At 35.3% G+C, this 23,082-nt stretch overlaps 1 protein-coding gene across 2 annotated transcripts in view; it reads right to left on the minus strand.

Moving 5' to 3' along the window:
* Window positions 1-23,082, minus strand: part of LOC143234367 (G-protein coupled receptor GRL101-like) — a 190,721-nt gene that overhangs the window by 46,986 nt on the left and 120,653 nt on the right. For both annotated transcript variants that reach the window (XM_076471674.1, XM_076471675.1), the window contains 3 exons: window positions 2,855-2,966; window positions 1,825-1,899; window positions 324-395 (listed from right to left, as the gene is read on the minus strand). In XM_076471674.1, the coding sequence (XP_076327789.1) occupies window positions 324-395; window positions 1,825-1,899; window positions 2,855-2,966 (259 nt within the window). The remainder of the gene's footprint in view (window positions 1-323; window positions 396-1,824; window positions 1,900-2,854; window positions 2,967-23,082) is intronic.

Consider the following 23,082-nt stretch of genomic DNA (forward strand, 5'->3'; position numbering starts at 1 on the left):
ATTATTGAGAAAAACAGCGAATCAAAAAGAGGCACTATTTTTTGGCTCGCAGTTATTAACATTACCAGTTAGTACGTTTCCTCGCGGAAGAACATTTAGTTTAAGATATTTGAATAATTCAAATAAAGCACAACTTTTATTCCATTTATGCTGATTCTCGAAGGTATTGTTGAAACTTAACCTAACATTTACATAGGCTAAAGTTACACAAGAGAATTAGAAAGTTTTGATAATTAGAAATACAGTCGAATTTTAATTATGACATATTTAGCTAGTTGTGATTAACAATAAACTAAATAAACTTTGCATGTGATACTTCGTACAATATTTTCAGTCGCCACAAGTTGCTAAAAATGCCTGAAGAAAGGTTATATATTCCGTTCATTCCAAGATCCCTGAAAAAACAAAGAAAGGCAAAGTTAGTACATTACCAGCATAACATATTTTAAGCCTCAAAAGTCACTACAACTATAATATATGGCTTACAATCGACCAAAACAGTGTTTGAATAAAGCTGTTACTTTGATAATTTCTAAGCCTGAGCTAAAGTTGTAGTTTGGTCTGTTTTTAATTTATCGCAAAGCTACACGAGGGCTATCTGTGCTCGCCGTCTTTATGATTGAAATCAGTTTAAGGATGTGTAGTTTTGTTAAGACACATACGTGAAAAAATGCCTTAAGGCTTTCTGCAGGATTGTTTGTACATTCTTCTGTGTTAAGCGCACAGCTGCACAAGAGGCTATCTGCGCTGTTTCCACCTTAGTGACCGAATCGTGAAATATTCGACTTCGTTTGGCATGACCAGGTGGGTTAAGGCATTCGACTCGTAATCAGAGGGTCACGTGTTTGAATCCCGGTCGCACCAAAAATGCTTGTCCTTTCAGCCGTGAGGGCGTTATTATGTGATGGTCAATCCCACTATTCGTTGGTAAAAAAGTAGCCCCAAGAGTTGGCGGTGGATGATGATGACTAGCTGCCTTCCCTCTAGTCTTACACTGCTAAATTAGGGACGGCTAGCGCAGATAGCCCTTAAGTAGCTTTGCGCAAAATTCAAAAAACAAAACAAACAAACAATACTCGACTTCGAGCCTTCCGCTCAGCGAGCAGGATTTAAGCCTAAATGATGGAAACTAGTGATGCATTTATAAAACACTTATCTTTATCGTTGAAACTGCGTAATATTTAATACTTTAGACCTCAGAGTAAAATCTGACTTTAACATCACACGAAACAAGATCCTTTTTTGTTTGTTTATGAAACTGTTTGTGAGTAGGTTTTACTAGGAGTGCATGAAATAATTCGTACACGGAACTTATAATACTTATAGCAAAATAAATAAAACCATTTCGAGAAATTAAGTAGTTAATAATATTACAAAATCCAACAATAGAAAGTTCCGTAGCTGTGTACGTTCAACCTATGGAGTTGACACAAAAAAGAAATAACAACTCCGGGAAGGAATGACGCGACATTTTCTATTACTTATCCTGCTTTATCCTCCTGTTATTTTATTTATCCTACTTCGACAAAAGTTTTCTAACAATCTCTTTTACTTTAGAGAAAGCTTCAAGAATTTGTTACAATTACGATTCCTCCCACGTGCTAGCTATTAGTCGCGCACGCGACTTTTAACTTTGATCCGCCATTTTTTTTCTTGCTCAATGGATTTCGAGTCTCATACATTTCTAGTGATGTATATATATAATATAATTGGTTTGTTTCTTTGTTAACCGTATTTTCTATATCTACTGTATATATATAGAAGATCAATTTGTGGTGTTTTAAAATCCCAGACGTTCTTATGAGCCAATAGTCTCTGACTTACATCATTCTAGCTTTTTCCATGCCCATCAGAGTTCCTTTCTGAAGATTTCCACTGAGATTATTGCCACGAAACAAGCTGCAGGACAAAGTAAAATAACTGTAGGTACGAAGTGATTTAATCTCGTGTAACAACGTATTATATATAAAATGAAGAACATTGAAACGAATACGTTGATAGGACAAGATGAAAATAACAGATATTGCAGAAATATTATTTCAATAAACTTCTATACTTAGTTAACAAAATCAGATATATAGGATAATCAATTTGCATTTGAAATACATTATTTTGTCAGTTTTATTTAAGGAAACTAATTCCTATGCCTCTTTATTAAAGACTGTTTTGGTTTTGTTTAAGAAAAGTAAGACTTAAAAACTGTCGTGTCACAATAACGAGCATATTTCGTAATCTCAGGAATATATTGTTTTCAAAGTGTTTTTACCGTTACATATTAATACCGAGTTATGCCGCCAGGTGAAAATAAAGTCATCCTCGAATGTTTTGGTTTATTTGCTGTCAAGCGTAAAGCTGCATAGTGGGTATCGAAACCCGGTTTTTAGCGTTGTAATCCATCAGATTTACTGTCGAATAACTTAGGGGAGGGGCAAAGGTAACAGCAGCTCTTAAGTTACTCTAATTGAACAATATGATCTGACCCTTATTTTTATAGGTCACTCACGGTTTCAAAGTATTAAGCGAACCATGAACCCTCGGCTTCACAAGTATGCCCAGCCCAAGCTGAAAACACCTACAATGTGTATCACATTACATGTAAAATAAACATTAGTCATAAATTTAAACAAAACAATAAATAAATTTCGAATTTAACTGAATTAGCTACAATGACTAAGCGAATAATGATATTTTAACCCTAATTAATGTCTTTACGTTACTCCAGCTTCGATGACCCACATTTTCTTGTATTAAATCTATTGAAAATGCCAAACTAACATTATGAAGTTTCTGAGTAAACTAAAGCAGGGCTTTAAACTAAGTTCTCAAATGAAGCTCAGAAAAAAACGTTACTCACAATCGTGAAATTTGGTGTTCAATTTTCTTCGGAAATTTAGTTAATCCAACATACGTACAGTTGATGGTTATGTCAACACAAGGACAGCGTTCCTCCATTGAACACTGGAAAGCTGATGGAAAGAGAGAAAAGCATTACTTAGAGATAAATACGGCAACTTCGTTTTAAAATAACGTAAACACGAATTAAACATACAACTAAGATTCTGAAAGATTGCTTTTTTGCAATTAAGTACAAAGCTACACAATGGGCTATCTGTGCTGTGCCCACCACGGGTATCGAAACCTTGAATTTTGGCGTTGTAAGTGGGCAGACATGCCGCTGTGCCACTAGCGAGCAATTCTGAGAGAGAGAGGAAATATACTGAACTATTGATTGTTTCGAATTTCGCGCAAAGCTACACAAGGACTATTTGCGTTAGCCGTCCCTGATTAACCGTGACGTTATAACGCCCCCACGGCTAAAAGGGCGAACGTGTTTGGTGCGACAGGGATTCGACCCCACGACCCTCAGATTACGAGCCGAGTGCTTTTTCCACTTGGCCATGACGAGCCATTGAAGCATTGAAGGCTTGGGCATATATACACTGCTGGCCAAAATCTTAAGGCCAATGAACATAAAGAAAAAATATGCATTTTGCGTTGTTAGACTCAACCACTTATTTGAGTAGAGCTTAGAAAAATGAAAATAAGAAAAGGGAAAATAAAAATTAAAACAAATTTTAGCATTTAATAGGGAAAATATGAACACTATGAAATTAGTCTAAATACTAGCTGGTCAAAAGTTTAAGACCATGCCAAAAAGAAGTCCTAAACAGGGTAGGAAATGTCCAACAAGAAGTCTCAGTAGTGAGTTGCACGGCCGTCTTTGCGAATAACTTCAAAAATTCGCTTCGGTCGATATTAACGTTTGCAGAAGGCTGGCTGAAATGTTATTCCAAGTGGTGAAGATTACTTCACGAATATCATGCACTGTTTGAAATTGACGTCCATTTCTATAAACTTCCCTTGCCATCCAACCCCAAACATTTCCAATAGGGTTAAGTTCGGGCGAACACGCTGGATAGTCCAAAAGAATCACGTTATTCGCCATGAAAAAGTCCTTTGTCCTGCGGGCATTATGGATTGCAGCATTGTCCTGCTGAAAGATCCAGTCATTTCCACACAAGCGAGGGCCTTCAGTCAATAAGGATGCTCTCTCCAACATGACAATGTAGCCAGCTGCTGTTTGACGCCCCTGTATAGCCTGAAACTCCATTGTTCCATGGAAGAAGAAAGGACCCCAGATCATGATGGAACCTCCTCACTGTGTCGTGTAGAAAATGTCTCCGGTGGGATATCCTTATCGTGCCAGTAACGTTTGAAGCCACCTGGACCATCCAGGTTGAATGTTTTCTCATCTTCCACTTTTCTACGTCCCATGTTTGGTGCTTTTCAGCGAAATTTAACCGAGCTGTTTCATGGTGTGAAAGGAGGCGTGGCCTTTGAAGACGTTTAAATATTTTTAAAGCCTTTCTCTTGTAAATGCCGTCTTATTGTTCTTGAGCTGCATTCTGCGTCCGTAAGGGCCTTAATCTGGTTCGACGATCGTCTGGTGTCTTGCCTGATAACCCGTCGAATCCTCCTGTTTAACGCTGGCGAAATTTTCTTGGGCCGACCACTTGAAATTCTCATTCCGTAACCCTCAGGGTCTTCTAAGAAATTTCCAACAGCAGTGGTACTAAGCCCAATCTCACCAGTGATGGCACGTTGAGAGAGACCTTGCTTTTGCAGCTCGACAATTCTGCTACGTTCAACCTCTGTCCACTTTTTAACATTTGCCATGTTTTTACCTAATGTGACACAGGAGATGTCAGCGGGAGATGTTCACAACTCTAATGCTTGAACATAAATGACTAAATTTCGTTACGTGTTTACTGATTGACGTTTCGTTTCAGCATAGTCTTAAAGTTTTGACCAGCTAGTATTTAGGCTAATTTCACAGTGTTCACATTTCCCTATTAAATGCTAAAAATGTTTTTCATTTTTATTTTCCTTTTTCTTATTTTCATCTTTCGAAGCTCTACTCAAATAAGTGGTTGAGTCTAACAACGCAAAATGCATATTTTTTTCTTTATGTTAATTGGCTTTAAGCTTTTGGCCAGCAGTGTGTATATATATATACTTTTCAAAAAAAGAAACGCAAAATTTATATTTTTGTTATTTTAAAGAGAAATATATGTAATAACGTTACAAGCTCAGAGTATGTGATGTTACACGTGTTAAGGCACTGATTGTCAGACCAAAATGACAATAAAAGTTGTGCACTTTGAAAGCGGAGGAAAACATCGGATTTTTTGCCAACACGCATTCGTGTCCAATAAATTTGTTTGAGAGATCTGCATGTTCTGCAAGTGCAACATGTGCAAAATCCCTATAAAAGTGACGGGTTCTCGGTTTCCATAGCTTAGTGTTAAGCCACCGACACGCAATACAGTTACGCCAAGACTGATTGAAGCACAACGCAACAACGCCATTGGTCGCTTGGAAGCAGGCGAATCTCGATCAGATGTTGCCAGAGCTGTGAATGTCCACCCAAGCACCATCACAAGGCTATGGAATCGTCACCAACAACATGGATCAACTTGTGACCGTCCACGATCTGGCACACCTCGTGTGACCACGCCCGCACAAGATCGCTACATCCGGTTACGTCACCTTCGGGATAGGACCACCACTGCGACGTCTACTGCCTCAACCATATCAGGGCTGCGTAGGATTTCCGATCAGACCGTACGCAACCGTCGACGAGATTCTTGGGCCTCATGTGCAACCCATCATGGTGAACGTCAACGACGTTTTTCAACATGACAACGCCCGTCCTCACACAGCCCGACTCACCACTGTCTTCTTGAGACACCACAACATCAACGTTCTTCCCTGGCCCTCCAGATCACCAGATTTAAACCCCATCGAACATCTTTGGGAGGAGTTGGCTGACGTCTGCGACGGCGACAACCTCAACCGCAGTCTCTACCTCAGCTTGCAGCAGCTTTGCAGGCTGAGTGGACAGCCATTCCACAGGATGTGATTCGTCATTTCATCGCTTCTATGGGCAGGAGATGCCAAGCAGTTATTGATGCTCACGGGGGGCATACTCGTTATTAAGGTTGAGTGACGTTAAACTTCAACTAGTGAGCGTGGACTTCGCCTTTGCAGACTTTAGATGTTCAGCAGTGAATGTGCAAAGTTTCACACATGTCATACAGAACTACCCGGAATAAACTTGTTAACTATGTGTCTCAAATTTTGCCTTTTGCGTTTCTTTTTTTGAAGAGTATATATATATATATATATACACACACACACACCCAGTTACTTGGGCTTTAAAAAAGACCCAAAACTCGAGGGTTTTCGAATAGTTCTTTATGCTCTTGAACAAAAACAGACTAGGGGTACCAAACTATTCGTAAAGCGCTAGAGTTTTAGATTAAAAAAAAATAACCATTGCAACTTTTGTGTGTGATCCCCTGTGTTGATTTCTTAGTCAGAATTTATACCCAGTTATCTGTCAGATATGACAGGAATTACTAAGTGGAACAAATTTAAAGTTCCGGTCTTTACGTTAACTTCAGACTAATTACTGTTCGATATATTTTTTTTAAATTTAAGAATCCCCCAGTGGAGGCCTCATAATCACATACATTACAAACGAGACAAATACAAATATCAGACAAATACTGTTATACAATTAAATGCATCTCAAACTATTTGTAATAGTTCATAACAAAGGACATGCAATAGTATAGCGTTCTGAATCAGGTCGAACAAATTTAGAATAAAAGCGAAGAAAAAAATATTATTGTGAATACAACCGGGTGTTTTTTACTCAACATAAACAACATGCGAAGTTCGACGGTAGATTTAAATATTTAAGTATAATCAGTAGAGTTACTGTGCTGAAGGTATAAATCTTTATGCTTTCTCACTTTAGACTATCTAAAGTACGGAAACAAACTGCATTCTCTCTTAAACATCTTCATTACTGTTTACGAGTGTATATTATAGTACTTATTAAGTATCTCCATGCAAAGTACTGAATACATGTTGTACTATACAGATTTTAGGCCGCACCAGCTAAGTTACTGTTTATCAGGACAAGCTCTGTTATTTTTAAACCATCTTCGCCAACTTACTGAGTACGAAAGTGTATATTAATGCCACGTAATCGAGTACAATGGAATATTCTATTGTTACCTAAGCAGTTTTTACTTTTGACTGATTATTTTTGACGTATTCTCTAAATAAAAAACAAACAAACCGTATAAAATTATATTGCATTGTTCCTCAATAAATTACTTGCTGTAAGGATATGGAAAAATGTTCTAAAGTTTGGTCATTTGATTGGTGTAACGTTTTTATGAAAACCAAACAAAAAGACCACATTTATTTCCTCGGTATATTTTATACCAAATTACTTTGGACATGCTCTCATAATGGGTATCGCACATGGAAAGTGAGTGACAATTATGGTTTATGAGCAGTGAGTCTAAACTGCTATTTTCTGCTATTATTTGGTAACCTACAGACAAAAAGGACTTTAGGGATAACTGTCGGATTTTTCCCTGAGTGAAGAAGTCAGGAGAGAAATGATAGGCTTATCAAATATCCTCATTTGTTGAGTGTCCTCATCAGCTAGGAGAAGTTAATCTATGAATATACCTATTTACAGCATCAAAATGGACTATTACACTTAATAACACATTTATTTGCTATTTGTTTTATAAAACTGCACTTTAAAACCATGCGCTTTATGGATACTTCAAACTTTATTATATTATTATTTTTTGTTTGCCATTTCTCAAAGGTTTTTGGTTTCTGTAGAATTATTGCATGTCATGATAACTTAACAGGAACATATCTCAATAACATGTTACTATTTACAGACACTCTCGTCCAATTTGTTTCGAAAACTGAAAAATGGACTTTTAAGCTATTAAGTCACATTATATTGGGTCAATTCCGAATGTGTTTTAAGGCTTATGTACTCTTCAAAGCAAAGTCGAACTTTCCTTCAAAACTTGGTTGGTATTAAACTTCAGCTATTTATGGCGAGTACTTAACCACTTATAATTAAATGAAACTGAACAGACTTACTTAATAATTCAGGGTTTATTAAAAATTAAGTTGGGTTTGTTGGATACATTACATAAATAATTGTTAAATATTTACAACAAGCGTTTGCACGATTGGTTTTGGTTTCCTTTCATAAGCCCCTAATAAAGTCGACTGTGGTTGTTGCGTGATTAATTCAGTACATTTAACGTAACAGTAACGAACCTTTGAAACATCAACAATTACAGAAGAGAATGAATCTTATTTGTCAGGACAGCACGTGTCTCTCTGCTCTGCCTTCTACGATTTTAGTTTTATTTAACTTGAGGAAAAAAGAAAACTTGTTTTGTGGAGTTTACTTCAAAGTGTGTTTTTTTTTTTTTTAATTCACACTGTCAAGCTGGATTGTAAGAGAAAAGTTCTGGTTAAGGATTAGAAACCTTAAAAAGGTAAATAAAAGCACTAAACCCTTCGAACGTTTGCGATTACTTACGTAGAATGGTAATCCGTCATTCATTGTTGTTATAGTTTCGTTTTTATATTTTCAGATGGGCAATTCCTAAAATAACGTATGACCAGACGAACTATGTGTTTATCTTATGTATGCCAAAATAACAACTTAATAGCAGTAACAACTAGACAAGCAAAATGCTTTAAGCATTTACGTTTACCAGCACAAACTTGCATCCATTTCTCATCACTTGCCTCAGGCTGAACAGAAGAAAAAAATCTGTTGCTCATTAGTAGCTTAATAAGATAAGTCCTCAAGCTTACCGCTGAGCCACCAGAGGGCTCTCCGCGTTTCTTACTTTGTTGTAAGCGCAAAGCCACACAAGGGCTATCTGCGTTGTCCTCACTTCAAGGATCGAATCTTGATGATGTCATAATCATTTTTTGTTTGCTTCTGAACTTCGCGCAAAGCTACTCGAGGGCTATCTGCGCTAGCCTTCTCTAATTTAGTTGTGTAAGACTGGATTGAAGGCAGCTATTCATCACCACCCAGCGCCGACTCTTGGGCTACTCTTTTACCAATGAATAGTAGGACTGACTGTCGCACTATAACGCCCTCACGGCTGAAATGGCGAGCATGTGTGGTGTGATAGGGATTCGAAACCGCGATCCTCAGATTACGAGTCAAGCGCCGTAACCACCTGGCTGTGCCGGACCCATAAGCATTCAAACTTATAGCTTAACCATCAGAGGGACTACTAAAATATTGTCTTTCCTTTATTTAAAGCCACGCGCAAAGCTTACTGCATAATGGGCTATCCGTGTTATGTTCACCACAAGCATCGAAACCCGATTTCTAGCGTTGCAAGTCCGCAGACTTACCGCTGTGCCACTTGGGAAGCTTTTCCAAAAGAAACGGTTACATTTTTATTTCTCAGCGCTGAGGAAAACGGATTTCTGTTTCTTATCACTGAAACAAAACAAATAAAGTGATGAATATTTCTCGTTAATAATCTATAATTATCATCCATAAACACTCGCAATATAACGTAGAGTTTCAATCTTAGCAGTTAGGTTTAACATACCATATTAACATGTGGTTATCGTAAAATTTAGGGTGTACGACTAAACAGACTGGGCTAAGAAGAGTCGTAAAGATGTTCTTGTTTTAGCAATGGGCTATAGAATGGGCTATATATACATTTTGTATTGCACGGCGAATTGAACCCCGGACATTAGAGGCGTAAGTCAATAAATTTGCTGCTGATCCAACGGGAGAACTAAAAAAGGTGTAATTCTAAAGTATATATTGACATCACGTCCCACACTTGTTTGACTTATGTTTATTAATTTTGTAGTAAGAGTTTTAACATTGCGAATCAAACTTTGTTGTTCAACAGAGGACTGTGACAGGACGAGCCATGTACAATGAGACATATCTAGGGAATAACTTTAGTATTTTTTAAAATTTTTAATACTTTTTGGGTTTTTGCCCTCCACGCGAATCTAAAGTATTGTTTTTTCTCATTCATAAATATATTTTCTGATAGAACATTTCTCAAAGTCAGTGAGGCTTCGTCAATTTGACAAATGTTCCAAGAAGAGTCATGGCGAAGCTGAGAATACATATTACATTACAATGAAGTTCTATATCTCATAAATGATTTTTTTTTTTGCCCATGTGATAATCGGTTGATGTAGTACGAACTAAATGGCGCGATCACTAACTGGCATTGAAAACGTATATAACACTCTAAATATACCTTGACTACACGCTTACTTCTAATGGGTTTTCCTTTATTCTGCAAATCAATACAAAGAGAACGCAGCCTTATCGCTAAAAAATACAAATGAAGTTTCTTCTTGAATGCCCTAAAATGTTAAGAATATCCTTCAATTTTATAGGTTTTATAACATTCATTTTATGATAGGAAAAAAATTCAAATTAGGTTTAGTGTTTCTAAACAAATCGTTTTAACGTTTTGGAAGCCAACAAAAACCGAAAGATGAAATGGTAAGTTTTGAAGAAAAAAAAATGACTCCGATTTTCAACTTTTATCTTTTAAATTATTTATATTCGTTCAGTTTATAAAACTCATGTCTTTGTACACAATGTTCTTAAATATTGAAATTATTTGTATGTTCAGGTAGCCTTTTAACATTAGAATACGTTCAACTTTCGGTTTCTTTTTCACTCAGTTCGTTAAGCCTATTAAAGTGACATTTACTTCTTTCAAACCAAGATAAGAAATAAGTTTACCGTCTTATTCACTTTGGTTAATATGCCAAGTTAAGGCTAGTTAACTACAAAACACTAACATCAGGTCGGGTTGACAACTTATTGTTAATAAGTACAGAAGTAAAAAATCAAGAACTTTTAGGTCTTTTAGACAGTAAACCTTAGCAGGGTGTAAATAGTAAAAATATGAACCTCAAGGACCATATTTAAACAGTAAACTTTAGCAGGGTGTAACTGGTAAACATATGAGTCTGAAGGACGTTTATTTAGATAATAAACTTTACCCAGGTGTAACTAGAAAAAATATGAGCCTGAAGGACCTTTTTAGACAATAAAGTTTAGCAGGGTGTAACTAGAAAAAATATAAGAGGCCTGAAGGGTGTTTTTTAGACAGATGTGTAGCAGGGTGTAACTAGTAAAAATATGAACTTGAAGGATCTTTTAAGACAATAAGCTTTACACGGGTGTAACTAGTAAAATATGAACCTGAAAGTAGCTTAATAAGCTTTACACGGGTGTAACTAGTAAAATATGATTATTAAAGTAGAATTACACATTATTAAAATATTATTTATTATTACACGGGTGAATTATTATTATAGAATTATTATTATAGAATTATTATTATGGAATTATTAAAATATGAACCTATTATTATAGAATGTAATTATAAATATTGAACCTGAAAGTAGCTTATTTTGCACGGGTGTAACTAAAAATTATTATGTTTACATGTGTAACTGAAAATATGAACCTGAAAGTAGCTTATTAAGTTTAGGGTGTAACTAGTAAAATATGAACCTGAAAGTAGCTTAATAAGCTTTACACGGTTGTAACAAGTAAAATATGAATCTGAAAGTAGCTTAATAAGCTCTACACGGGTGTAACTGGTAAAATATGAACCTGAAAGTAATGATTATCTTATGTAAGTCAACGTGTAACACTGATAGTAATGAGTCTTATGTAAGTCAACGTGTAACACTGATAGTAATGAGTCTTATGTAAGTCAACGTGTAACACTGATAGTAATGAGTCTTATGTAAGTCAACGTGTAACACTGATAGTAATGAGTCTTATGTAAGTCAACGTGTAACACTGATAGTAATGAGTCTTATGTAAGTCAACGTGAGTCTTAACACTGATAGTAATGAGTCTTATGTAAGTCAACGTGTAACACTGATAGTAATGAGTCTTATGTAAGTCAACGTGTAACACTGATAGTAATGAGTCTTATGTAAGTCAACGTGTAACACTGATAGTAATGAGTCTTATGTAAGTCAACGTGTAACACTGATAGTAATGAGTCTTATGTAAGTCAACGTGATAACAGTCTGATAAGTCAATGAGATAGTAATGAGTCTTATGTAAGTCAACGTGTAACACTGATAGTAATGAGTCTTATGTAAGTCAACGTGTAACACTGATAGTAATGAGTCTTATCAACGTAACACTGATAGTAATGAGTCTTAACAACGTGTAACACTGATAGTAATGAGTCTTATGTAAACGTGTCACTGATAGTAATGAGTCTTATGTGTCAACAACTGATAGTAATGAGTCTTATGTAAGTCAACGTGTAACACTGATAGTAATGAGTCTTATGTAAGTCAACGTGTAACACTGATAGTAATGAGTCTTATGTAAGTCAACGTGTAACACTGATAGTAATGAGTCTTATGTAAGTCAACGTGTAACACTGATAGTAATGAGTCTTATGTAAGTCAACGTGTAACACTGAATAGTAATGAAGTCTTATGTAAGTCAACGTGTAACACTGATAGTAATGAGTCTTATGTAAGTCAACGTCTTATGTAACACTGATAGTAATGAGTCTTATGTAAGTCAACGTGTAACACTGATAGTAATGAGTCTTATGTAAGTCAACGTAACACTGAACACTGATAGTAATGAGTCTTATAATGAGTCTTAAGTCAACGTGTAACACTGATAGTAATGAGTCTTATGTAAGTCAACGTGTAACACTGATAGTAATGAGTCTTATGTAAGTCAACGTGTAACACTGATAGTAATGAGTCTTATGTAAGTCAACGTGTAACACTGATAGTAATGAGTCTTATGTAAGTCAACGTGTAACACTGATAGTAATGAGTGAGTCTTATGTAAGTCAACGTGTAACACTGATAGTAATGAGTCTTATGTAAGTCAACGTCACTGATAGTAATGAGTCTTATGTAAGTCAACGTGTAACACTGATAGTAATGAGTCTTATGTAAGTCAACGTGTAACACTGATAGTAATGAGTCTTATGTAAGTCAACGTGTAACACTGATAGTAATGAGTCTTATGTAAGTCAACGTGTAACACTGATAGTAATGAGTCTTATGTAAGTCAACGTGTAACACTGATAGTAATGAGTCTTATGTAAGTCAACGTGTAACACTGATAGTAATGAGTCTTATGTAAGTCAACGTCAACGTAACACTGATAGTAATGAGTCTTATGTAAGTCAACGTGTAACACTGATAGTAATGAGTCTTATGTAAGTCAACGTGTAACACTGATAGTAATGAGTCTTATGTAAGTCAACGTGTAACACTGATAGTAATGAGTCTTATGTAAGTCAACGTGTAACACTGATAGTAATGAGTCTTATGTAAGTCAACGTGTAACACTGATAGTAATGAGTCTTATGTAAGTCAACGTGTAACACTGATAGTAATGAGTCTTATGTAAGTCAACGTGTAACACTGATAGTAATGAGTCTTATGTAAGTCAACGTAACACTGATAACACTGATAGTAATGAGTCTTATGTAAGTCAACGTGTAACACTGATAGTAATGAGTCTTATGTAAGTCAACGTGTAACACTGATAGTAATGAGTCTTATGTAAGTCAACGTGTAACACTGATAGTAATGAGTCTTATGTAAGTCAACGTGTAACACTGATAGTAATGAGTCTTATGTAAGTCAACGTGTAACACTGATAGTAATGAGTCTTATGTAAGTCAACGTGTAACACTGATAGTAATGAGTCTTATGTAAGTCAACACTGTAACACTGATAGTAATGAGTCTTATGTAAGTCAACGTGTAACACTGATAGTAATGAGTCTTATGTAAGTCAACGTGTAACACTGATAGTAATGAGTCTTATGTAAGTCAACGTGTAACACTGATAGTAATGAGTCTTATGTAAGTCAACGTGTGATAGTAATGAGTCTTACAACGTGATGTAATGAGTCTTATGTAAGTCAACGTGTAACACTGATAGTAATGAGTCTTATGTAAGTCAACGTGTAACACTGATAGTAATGAGTCTTATGTAAGTCAACGTGTAACACTGATAGTAATGAGTCTTATGTAAGTCAACGTGTAACACTGATAGTAATGAGTCTTATGTAAGTCAACGTGTAACACTGATAGTAATGAGTCTTATGTAAGTCAACGTGTGAAACGACACTGATAGTAATGAATCTTATGTAAGTCAACGTGTAACACTGATAGTAATGAGTCTTATGTAAGTCAACGTGTAACACTGATAGTAATGAGTCTTATGTAAGTCAACGTGTAACACTGATAGTAATGAGTCTTATGTAAGTCAACGTGTAACACTGATAGTAATGAGTCTTATGTAAGTCAACGTGTAACACTGATAGTAATGAGTCTTATGTAAGTCAACGTGTAACACTGATAGTAATGAGTCTTATGTAAGTCAACGTGTAACACTGATAGTAATGAGTCTTATGTAAGTCAACGTGTAACACTGATAGTAATGAGTCTTATGTCAACGTTGATAGTAATGAGTCTTAAAGTCGTGTAACACTGATAGTAATGAGTCTTATGTAAGTCAACGTGTAACACTGATAGTAATGAGTCTTATGTAAGTCAACGTGTAACACTGATAGTAATGAGTCTTATGTAAGTCAACGTGATAACACTGATAGTAATGAGTCTTATGTAAGTCAACGTGTAACACTGATAGTAATGAGTCTTATGTAAGTCAACGTGTAACACTGATAGTAATGAGTCTTATGTAAGTCAACGTGTAACACTGATAGTAATGAGTCTTATGTAAGTCAACGAACACTGATAGTAATGAGTCTTATGTAAGTCAACGTGTAACACTGATAGTAATGAGTCTTATGTAAGTCAACGTGTAACACTGATAGTAATGAGTCTTATGTAAGTCAACGTGTAACACTGATAGTAATGAGTCTTATGTAAGTCAACGTGTAACACTGATAGTAATGAGTCTTATGTAAGTCAACGTGTAACACTGATAGTAATGAGTCTTATGTAAGTCAACGTGATAACACTGATAGTAATGAGTCTTATGTAAGTCAACGTGTAACACTGATAGTAATGAGTCTTATGTAAGTCAACGTGTAACACTGATAGTAATGAGTCTTATGTAAGTCAACGTGTAACACTGATAGTAATGAGTCTTATGTAAGTCAACGTGTAACACTGATAGTAATGAGTCTTATGTAAGTCAACGTGTAACACTGATAGTAATGAGTCTTATGTAAGTCAACGTGTAACACTGATAGTAATGAGTCTTATGTAAGTCAACGTGTAACACTGATAGTAATGAGTCTTATGTAAGTCAACGTGTAACACTGATAGTAATGAGTCTTATGTAAGTCAACGTGTAACACTGATAGTAATGATGTAAGTCAACGTTATGATAAGAGTCAAAGTCAACGTGTACACTGATAGTAATGAGTCTTATGTAAGTCAACGTGTAACACTGATAGTAATGAGTCTTATGTAAGTCAACGTGTAACACTGATAGTAATGAGTCTTATGTAAGTCAACGTGTAACACTGATAGTAATGAGTCTTATGTAAGTCAACGTGTAACACTGATAGTAATGAGTCTTATGTAAGTCAACGTGTAACACTGATAGTAATGAGTCTTATGTAAGTCAACGTGTAACACTGATAGTAATGAGTCTTATGTAAGTCAACGTGTAACACTGATAGTAATGAGTCTTATGTAAGTCAACGAACACTGATAGTAATGAGTCTTATGTAAGTCAACGTGTAACACTGATAGTAATGAGTCTTATGTAAGTCAACGTGTAACACTGATAGTAATGAGTCTTATGTAAGTCAACGTGTAACACTGATAGTAATGAGTCTTATGTAAGTCAACGTGTAACACTGATAGTAATGAGTCTTATGTAAGTCAACGTGTAACACTGATAGTAATGAGTCTTATGTAAGTCAACGTGTAACACTGATAGTAATGAGTCTTATGTAAGTCAACGTGTAACACTGATAGTAATGAGTCTTATGTAAGTCAACGTGTAACACTGATAGTAATGAGTCTTATGTAAGTCAACGTGTAACACTGAACACTAGTAATGAGTCTTATGTAAGTCAACGTGTAACACTGATAGTAATGAGTCTTATGTAAGTCAACGTGTAACACTGATAGTAATGAGTCTTATGTAAGTCAACGTGTAACACTGATAGTAATGAGTCTTATGTAAGTCAACGTGTAACACTGATAGTAATGAGTCTTATGTAAGTCAACGTGTAACACTGATAGTAATGAGTCTTATGTAAGTCAACGTGTAACACTGATAACACTGATAGTAATGAGTCTTATGTAAGTCAACGTGTAACACTGATAGTAATGAGTCTTATGTAAGTCAACGTGTAACACTGATAGTAATGAGTCTTATGTAAGTCAACGTGTAACACTGATAGTAATGAGTCTTATGTAAGTCAACGTGTAACACTGATAGTAATGAGTCTTATGTAAGTCAACGTCACTGATAGTAATGAGTCTTATGTAAGTCAACGTGTACACTGATAGTAATGAGTCTTATGTAAGTCAACGTGTAACACTGATAGTAATGAGTCTTATGTAAGTCAACGTGTAACACTGATAGTAATGAGTCTTATGTAAGTCAACGTGTAACACTGATAGTAATGAGTCTTATGTAAGTCAACGTGTAACACTTATGAAGTAGTAATGATAGTCTTATGTAAGTCAACGAACACTGATAGTAATGAGTCTTATGTAAGTCAACGTGTAACACTGATAGTAATGAGTCTTATGTAAGTCAACGTGTAACACTGATAGTAATGAGTCTTATGTAAGTCAACGTGTAACACTGATAGTAATGAGTCTTATGTAAGTCAACGTGTAACACTGATAGTAATGAGTCTTATGTAAGTCAACGTGTAACACTGATAGTAATGAGTCTTATGTAAGTCAACGTGTAACACTGATAGTAATGAGTCTTATGTAAGTCAACGTGTAACACTGATAGTAATGAGTCTTATGTAAGTCAACGTGTAACACTGATAGTAATGAGTCTTATGTAAGTCAACGTGTAACACTGATAGTAATGAGTCTTATGTAAGTCAACGTGTAACACTGATAGTAATGAGTCTTATGTAAGTCAACGTGTAACACTGATAGTAATGAGTCTTATGTAAGTCAACGTGTAACACTGATAGTAATGAGTCTTATGTAAGTCAACGTGTAACACTGATAGTAATGAGTCTTATGTAAGTCAACGTGTAACACTGATAGTAATGAGTCTTATGTAAGTCAACGTGTAACACTGATAGTAATGAGTCTTATGTAAGTCAACGTGTAACACTGATAGTAATGAGTCTTATGTAAGTCAACGTGTAACACTGAAGTAATGAGTCACAACGTGATAGTAATGAGTCTTATGTAAGTCAACGTGTAACACTGATAGTAATGAGTCTTATGTAAGTCAACGTGTAACACTGATAGTAATGAGTCTTATGTAAGTCAACGTGTAACACTGATAGTAATGAGTCTTATGTAAGTCAACGTGTAACACTGATAGTAATGAGTCTTATGTAAGTCAACGTGTAACACTGATAGTAATGAGTCTTATGTAAGTCAACGTGTAACACTGATAGTAATGAGTCTTATGTAAGTCAACGTGTAACACTGATAGTAATGAGTCTTATGTAAGTCAACGTGTAACACTGATAGTAATGAGTCTTATGTAAGTCAACGTGTAACACTGATAGTAATGAGTCTTATGTAAGTCAACGTGTAACACTGATAGTAATGAGTCTTATGTAAGTCAACGTGTAACACTGATAGTAATGAGTCTTATGTAAGTCAACGTGATAACACTGATAGTAATGAGTCTTATGTAAGTCAACGTGTAACACTGATAGTAATGAGTCTTATGTAAGTCAACGTGTAACACTGATAGTAATGAGTCTTATGTAAGTCAACGTGTAACACTGATAGTAATGAGTCTTATGTAAGTCAACGTGTGAAACGACACTGATAGTAATGAATCTTATGTAAGTCAACGTGTAACACTGATAGTAATGAGTCTTATGTAAGTCAACGTGTAACACTGATAGTAATGAGTCTTATGTAAGTCAACGTGTAACACTGATAGTAATGAGTCTTATGTAAGTCAACGTGTAACACTGATAGTAATGAGTCTTATGTAAGTCAACGTGTAACACTGATAGTAATGAGTCTTATGTAAGTCAACGTGTAACACTGATAGTAATGAGTCTTATGTAAGTCAACGTAGTAATGAGTCTTATGTAAGTCAACGTGTAACACTGATAGTAATGAGTCTTATGTCAACGTCACTGATAGTAATGAGTCTTATGTAAGTCAACGTAACACTGATAGTAATGAGTCTTATGTAAGTCAACGAACACTGATAGTAATGAGTCTTATGTAAGTCAACGTGTAACACTGATAGTAATGAGTCTTATGTAAGTCAACGTGTAACACTGATAGTAATGAGTCTTATGTAAGTCAACGTGTAACACTGATAGTAATGAGTCTTATGTAAGTCAACGTGATAGTAATGACTTATGTAAGTCAACGTGTAACACTGAGTCTTATGTAAGTCAACGTGTAACACTGATAGTAATGAGTCTTATGTAAGTCAACGTGTAACACTGATAGTAATGAGTCTTATGTAAGTCAACGTGTAACACTGATAGTAATGAGTCTTATGTAAGTCAACGTGTAACACTGATAGTAATGAGTCTTATGTAAGTCAACGTGTAACACTGATAGTAATGAGTCTTATGTAAGTCAACGTGTAACACTGATAGTAATGAGTCTTATGTAAGTCAACGTGTAACACTGATAGTAATGAGTCTTATGTAAGTCAACGTGTAACACTGATAGTAATGAGTCTTATGTAAGTCAACGTGTAACACTGATAGTAATGAGTCTTATGTAAGTCAACGTGTAACACTGATAGTAATGAGTCTTATGTAAGTCAACGTGTAACACTGATAGTAATGAGTCTTATGTAAGTCAACGTGTAACACTGATAGTAATGAGTCTTATGTAAGTCAACGTGTAACACTGATAGTAATGAGTCTTATGTAAGTCAACGTGTAACACTGATAGTAATGAGTCTTATGTAAGTCAACGTGTAACACTGATAGTAATGAGTCTTATGTAAGTCAACGTGTAACACTGATAGTAATGAGTCTTATGTAAGTCAACGTGTAACACTGATAGTAATGAGTCTTATGTAAGTCAACGTGTAGTAATGAGTCACTGATAGTAATGAGTCTTATGTAAGTCAACGTGTAACACTGATAGTAATGAGTCTTATGTAAGTCAACGTGTAACACTGATAGTAATGAGTCTTATGTAAGTCAACGTGTAACACTGATAGTAATGAGTCTTATGTAAGTCAACGTGATAGTAACACAACGTGATAGTAATGAGTCTTATGTAAGTCAACGTGTAACACTGATAGTAATGAGTCTTATGTAAGTCAACGTGTAACACTGATAGTAATGAGTCTTATGTAAGTCAACGTGTAACACTGATAGTAATGAGTCTTATGTAAGTCAACGTGTAACACTGATAGTAATGAGTCTTATGTAAGTCAACGTGTAACACTGATAGTAATGAGTCTTATGTAAGTCAACGAACACTGATAGTAATGAGTCTTATGTAAGTCAACGTGTAACACTGATAGTAATGAGTCTTATGTAAGTCAACGTGTAACACTGATAGTAATGAGTCTTATGTAAGTCAACGTGTAACACTGATAGTAATGAGTCTTATGTAAGTCAACGTGTAACACTGATAGTAATGAATCTTATGTAAGTCACTGATAGTAATGAGTCGTGTAACACGTGATAGTAATGAGTCTTATGTAAGTCAACGTGTAACACTGATAGTAATGAGTCTTATGTAAGTCAACGTAAGTCAACGTGTAACACTGATAGTAATGAGTCTTATGTAAGTCAACGTGTAACACTGATAGTAATGAGTCTTATGTAAGTCAACGTGTAACACTGATAGTAATGAGTCTTATGTAAGTCAACGTGTAACACTGATAGTAATGAGTCTTATGTAAGTCAACGTGTAACACTGATAGTAATGAGTCTTATGTAAGTCAACGTGTAACACTGATAGTAATGAGTCTTATGTAAGTCAACGTGTAACACTGATAGTAATGAGTCTTATGTAAGTCAACGTGTAACACTGATAGTAATGAGTCTTATGTAAGTCAACGTGTAACACTGATAGTAATGAGTCTTATGTAAGTCAACGTGTAACACTGATAGTAATGAGTCTTATGTAAGTCAACGTGTAACACTGATAGTAATGAGTCTTATGTAAGTCAACGTGTAACACTGATAGTAATGAGTCTTATGTAAGTCAACGTGTAACACTGATAGTAATGAGTCTTATGTAAGTCAACGTGTAACACTGATAGTAATGAGTCTTATGTAAGTCAACGTGTAACACTGATAGTAATGAGTCTTATGTAAGTCAACGTGTAACACTGATAGTAATGAGTCTTGATAGTAATGAGTCTTATGTAAGTAACACTGATAGTAATGAGTCTTATGTAAGTCAACGTGTAACACTGATAGTAATGAGTCTTATGTAAGTCAACGTGTAACACTGATAGTAATGAGTCTTATGTAAGTCAACGTGTAACACTGATAGTAATGAGTCTTATGTAAGTCAACGTGTAACACTGATAGTAATGAGTCTTATGTAAGTCAACGTGTAACACTGATAGTAATGAGTCTTATGTAAGTCAACGTGTAACACTGATAGTAATGAGTCTTATGTAAGTCAACGTGTAACACTGATAGTAATGAGTCTTATGTAAGTCAACGTGATAGTAACACTATGTAAGAGTCATGTAAGTCAACGTGTAACACTGATAGTAATGAGTCTTATGTAAGTCAACGTGTAACACTGATAGTAATGAGTCTTATGTAAGTCAACGTGTAACACTGATAGTAATGAGTCTTATGTAAGTCAACGAACACTGATAGTAATGAGTCTTATGTAAGTCAACAACGTAGTAACACTGATAGTAATGAGTCTTATGTAAGTCAACGTGTAACACTGATAGTAATGAGTCTTATGTAAGTCAACGTGTAACACTGATAGTAATGAGTCTTATGTAAGTCAACGTGTAACACTGATAGTAATGAGTCTTATGTAAGTCAACGTGTAACACTGATAGTAATGAGTCTTATGTAAGTCAACGTGTAACACTGATAGTAATGAGTCTTATGTAAGTCAACGTGTAACACTGATAGTAATGAGTCTTATGTAAGTCAACGTGTAACACTGATAGTAATGAGTCTTATGTAAGTCAACGTGTAACGTGTAACACTGATAGTAATGAGTCTTATGTAAACGTCAACGTAGTAACACTGATAGTAATGAGTCTTATGTAAGTCAACGTGTAACACTGATAGTAATGAGTCTTATGTAAGTCAACGTGTAACACTGATAGTAATGAGTCTTATGTAAGTCAACGTGTAACACTGATAGTAATGAGTCTTATGTAAGTCAACGTGTAACACTGATAGTAATGAGTCTTATGTAAGTCAACGTGTAACACTGATAGTAATGAGTCTTATGTAAGTCAACGTGTAACACTGATAGTAATGAGTCTTATGTAAGTCAACGTGTAACACTGATAGTAATGAGTCTTATGTAAGTCAACGTGTAACACTGATACACTGATAGTAATGAGTCTTATGTAAGTCAACGTGTAATGAGTCTTATGTAAGTCAACGTGTAACACTGATAGTAATGAGTCTTATGTAAGTCAACGTGTAACACTGATAGTAATGAGTCTTATGTAAGTCAACGTGTAACACTGATAGTAATGAGTCTTATGTAAGTCAACGTGTAACACTGATAGTAATGAGTCTTATGTAAGTCAACGTGATAACACTGATAGTAATGAGTCTTATGTAAGTCAACGTGTAACACTGATAGTAATGAGTCTTATGTAAGTCAACGTGTAACACTGATAGTAATGAGTCTTATGTAAGTCAACGTGTAACACTGATAGTAATGAGTCTTATGTAAGTCAACGTGTAACACTGATAGTAATGAGTCAACGTGTCAACACACTGATAGTAATGAGTCTTATGTAAGTCACTGATAGTAATGAGTCTTATGTAAGTCAACGAACACTGATAGTAATGAGTCTTATGTAAGTCAACGTGTAACACTGATAGTAATGAGTCTTATGTAAGTCAACGTGTAACACTGATAGTAATGAGTCTTATGTAAGTCAACGTAACACTGATAGTAATGAACACTGATAGTAATGAGTCTTATGTAAGTCAACGTGTAACACTGATAGTAATGAGTCTTATGTAAGTCAACGTGTAACACTGATAGTAATGAGTCTTATGTAAGTCAACGTGTAACACTGATAGTAATGAGTCTTATGTAAGTCAACGTGTAACACTGATAGTAATGAGTCTTATGTAAGTCAACGTGTAACACTGATAGTAATGAGTCTTATGTAAGTCAACGTGTAACACTGATAGTAATGAGTCTTATGTAAGTCAACGTGTAACACTGATAGTAATGAGTCTTATGTAAGTCAACGTGTAACACTGATAGTAATGAGTCTTATGTAAGTCAACGTGTAACACTGATAGTAATGAGTCTTATGTAAGTCAACGTGTAACACTGATAGTAATGAGTCTTATGTAAGTCAACGTGTAACACTGATAGTAATGAGTCTTATGTAAGTCAACGTGTAACACTGATAGTAATGAGTCTTATGTAAGTCAACGTGTAACACTGATAGTAATGAGTCTTATGTAAGTCAACGTGTGAAACGACACTGATAGTAATGAGTCTTATGTAAGTCAACGTGTAACACTGATAGTAATGAGTCTTATGTAAGTCAACGTGTAACACTGATAGTAATGAGTCTTATGTAAGTCAACGTGTAACACTGATAGTAATGAGTCTTATGTAAGTCAACGTGTAACACTGATAGTAATGAGTCTTATGTAAGTCAACGTGTAACACTGATAGTAATGAGTCTTATGTAAGTCAACGTGTAACACTGATAGTAATGAGTCTTATGTAAGTCAACGTGTAACACTGATAGTAATGAGTCTTATGTAAGTCAACGTGTAACACTGATAGTAATGAGTCTTATGTAAGTCAACGTGTAACACTGATAGTAATGAGT

This window comes from Tachypleus tridentatus, chromosome 12, assembly GCF_004210375.1.
Source record: "Tachypleus tridentatus isolate NWPU-2018 chromosome 12, ASM421037v1, whole genome shotgun sequence".
Classification (NCBI taxonomy): domain Eukaryota; kingdom Metazoa; phylum Arthropoda; class Merostomata; order Xiphosura; family Limulidae; genus Tachypleus; species Tachypleus tridentatus.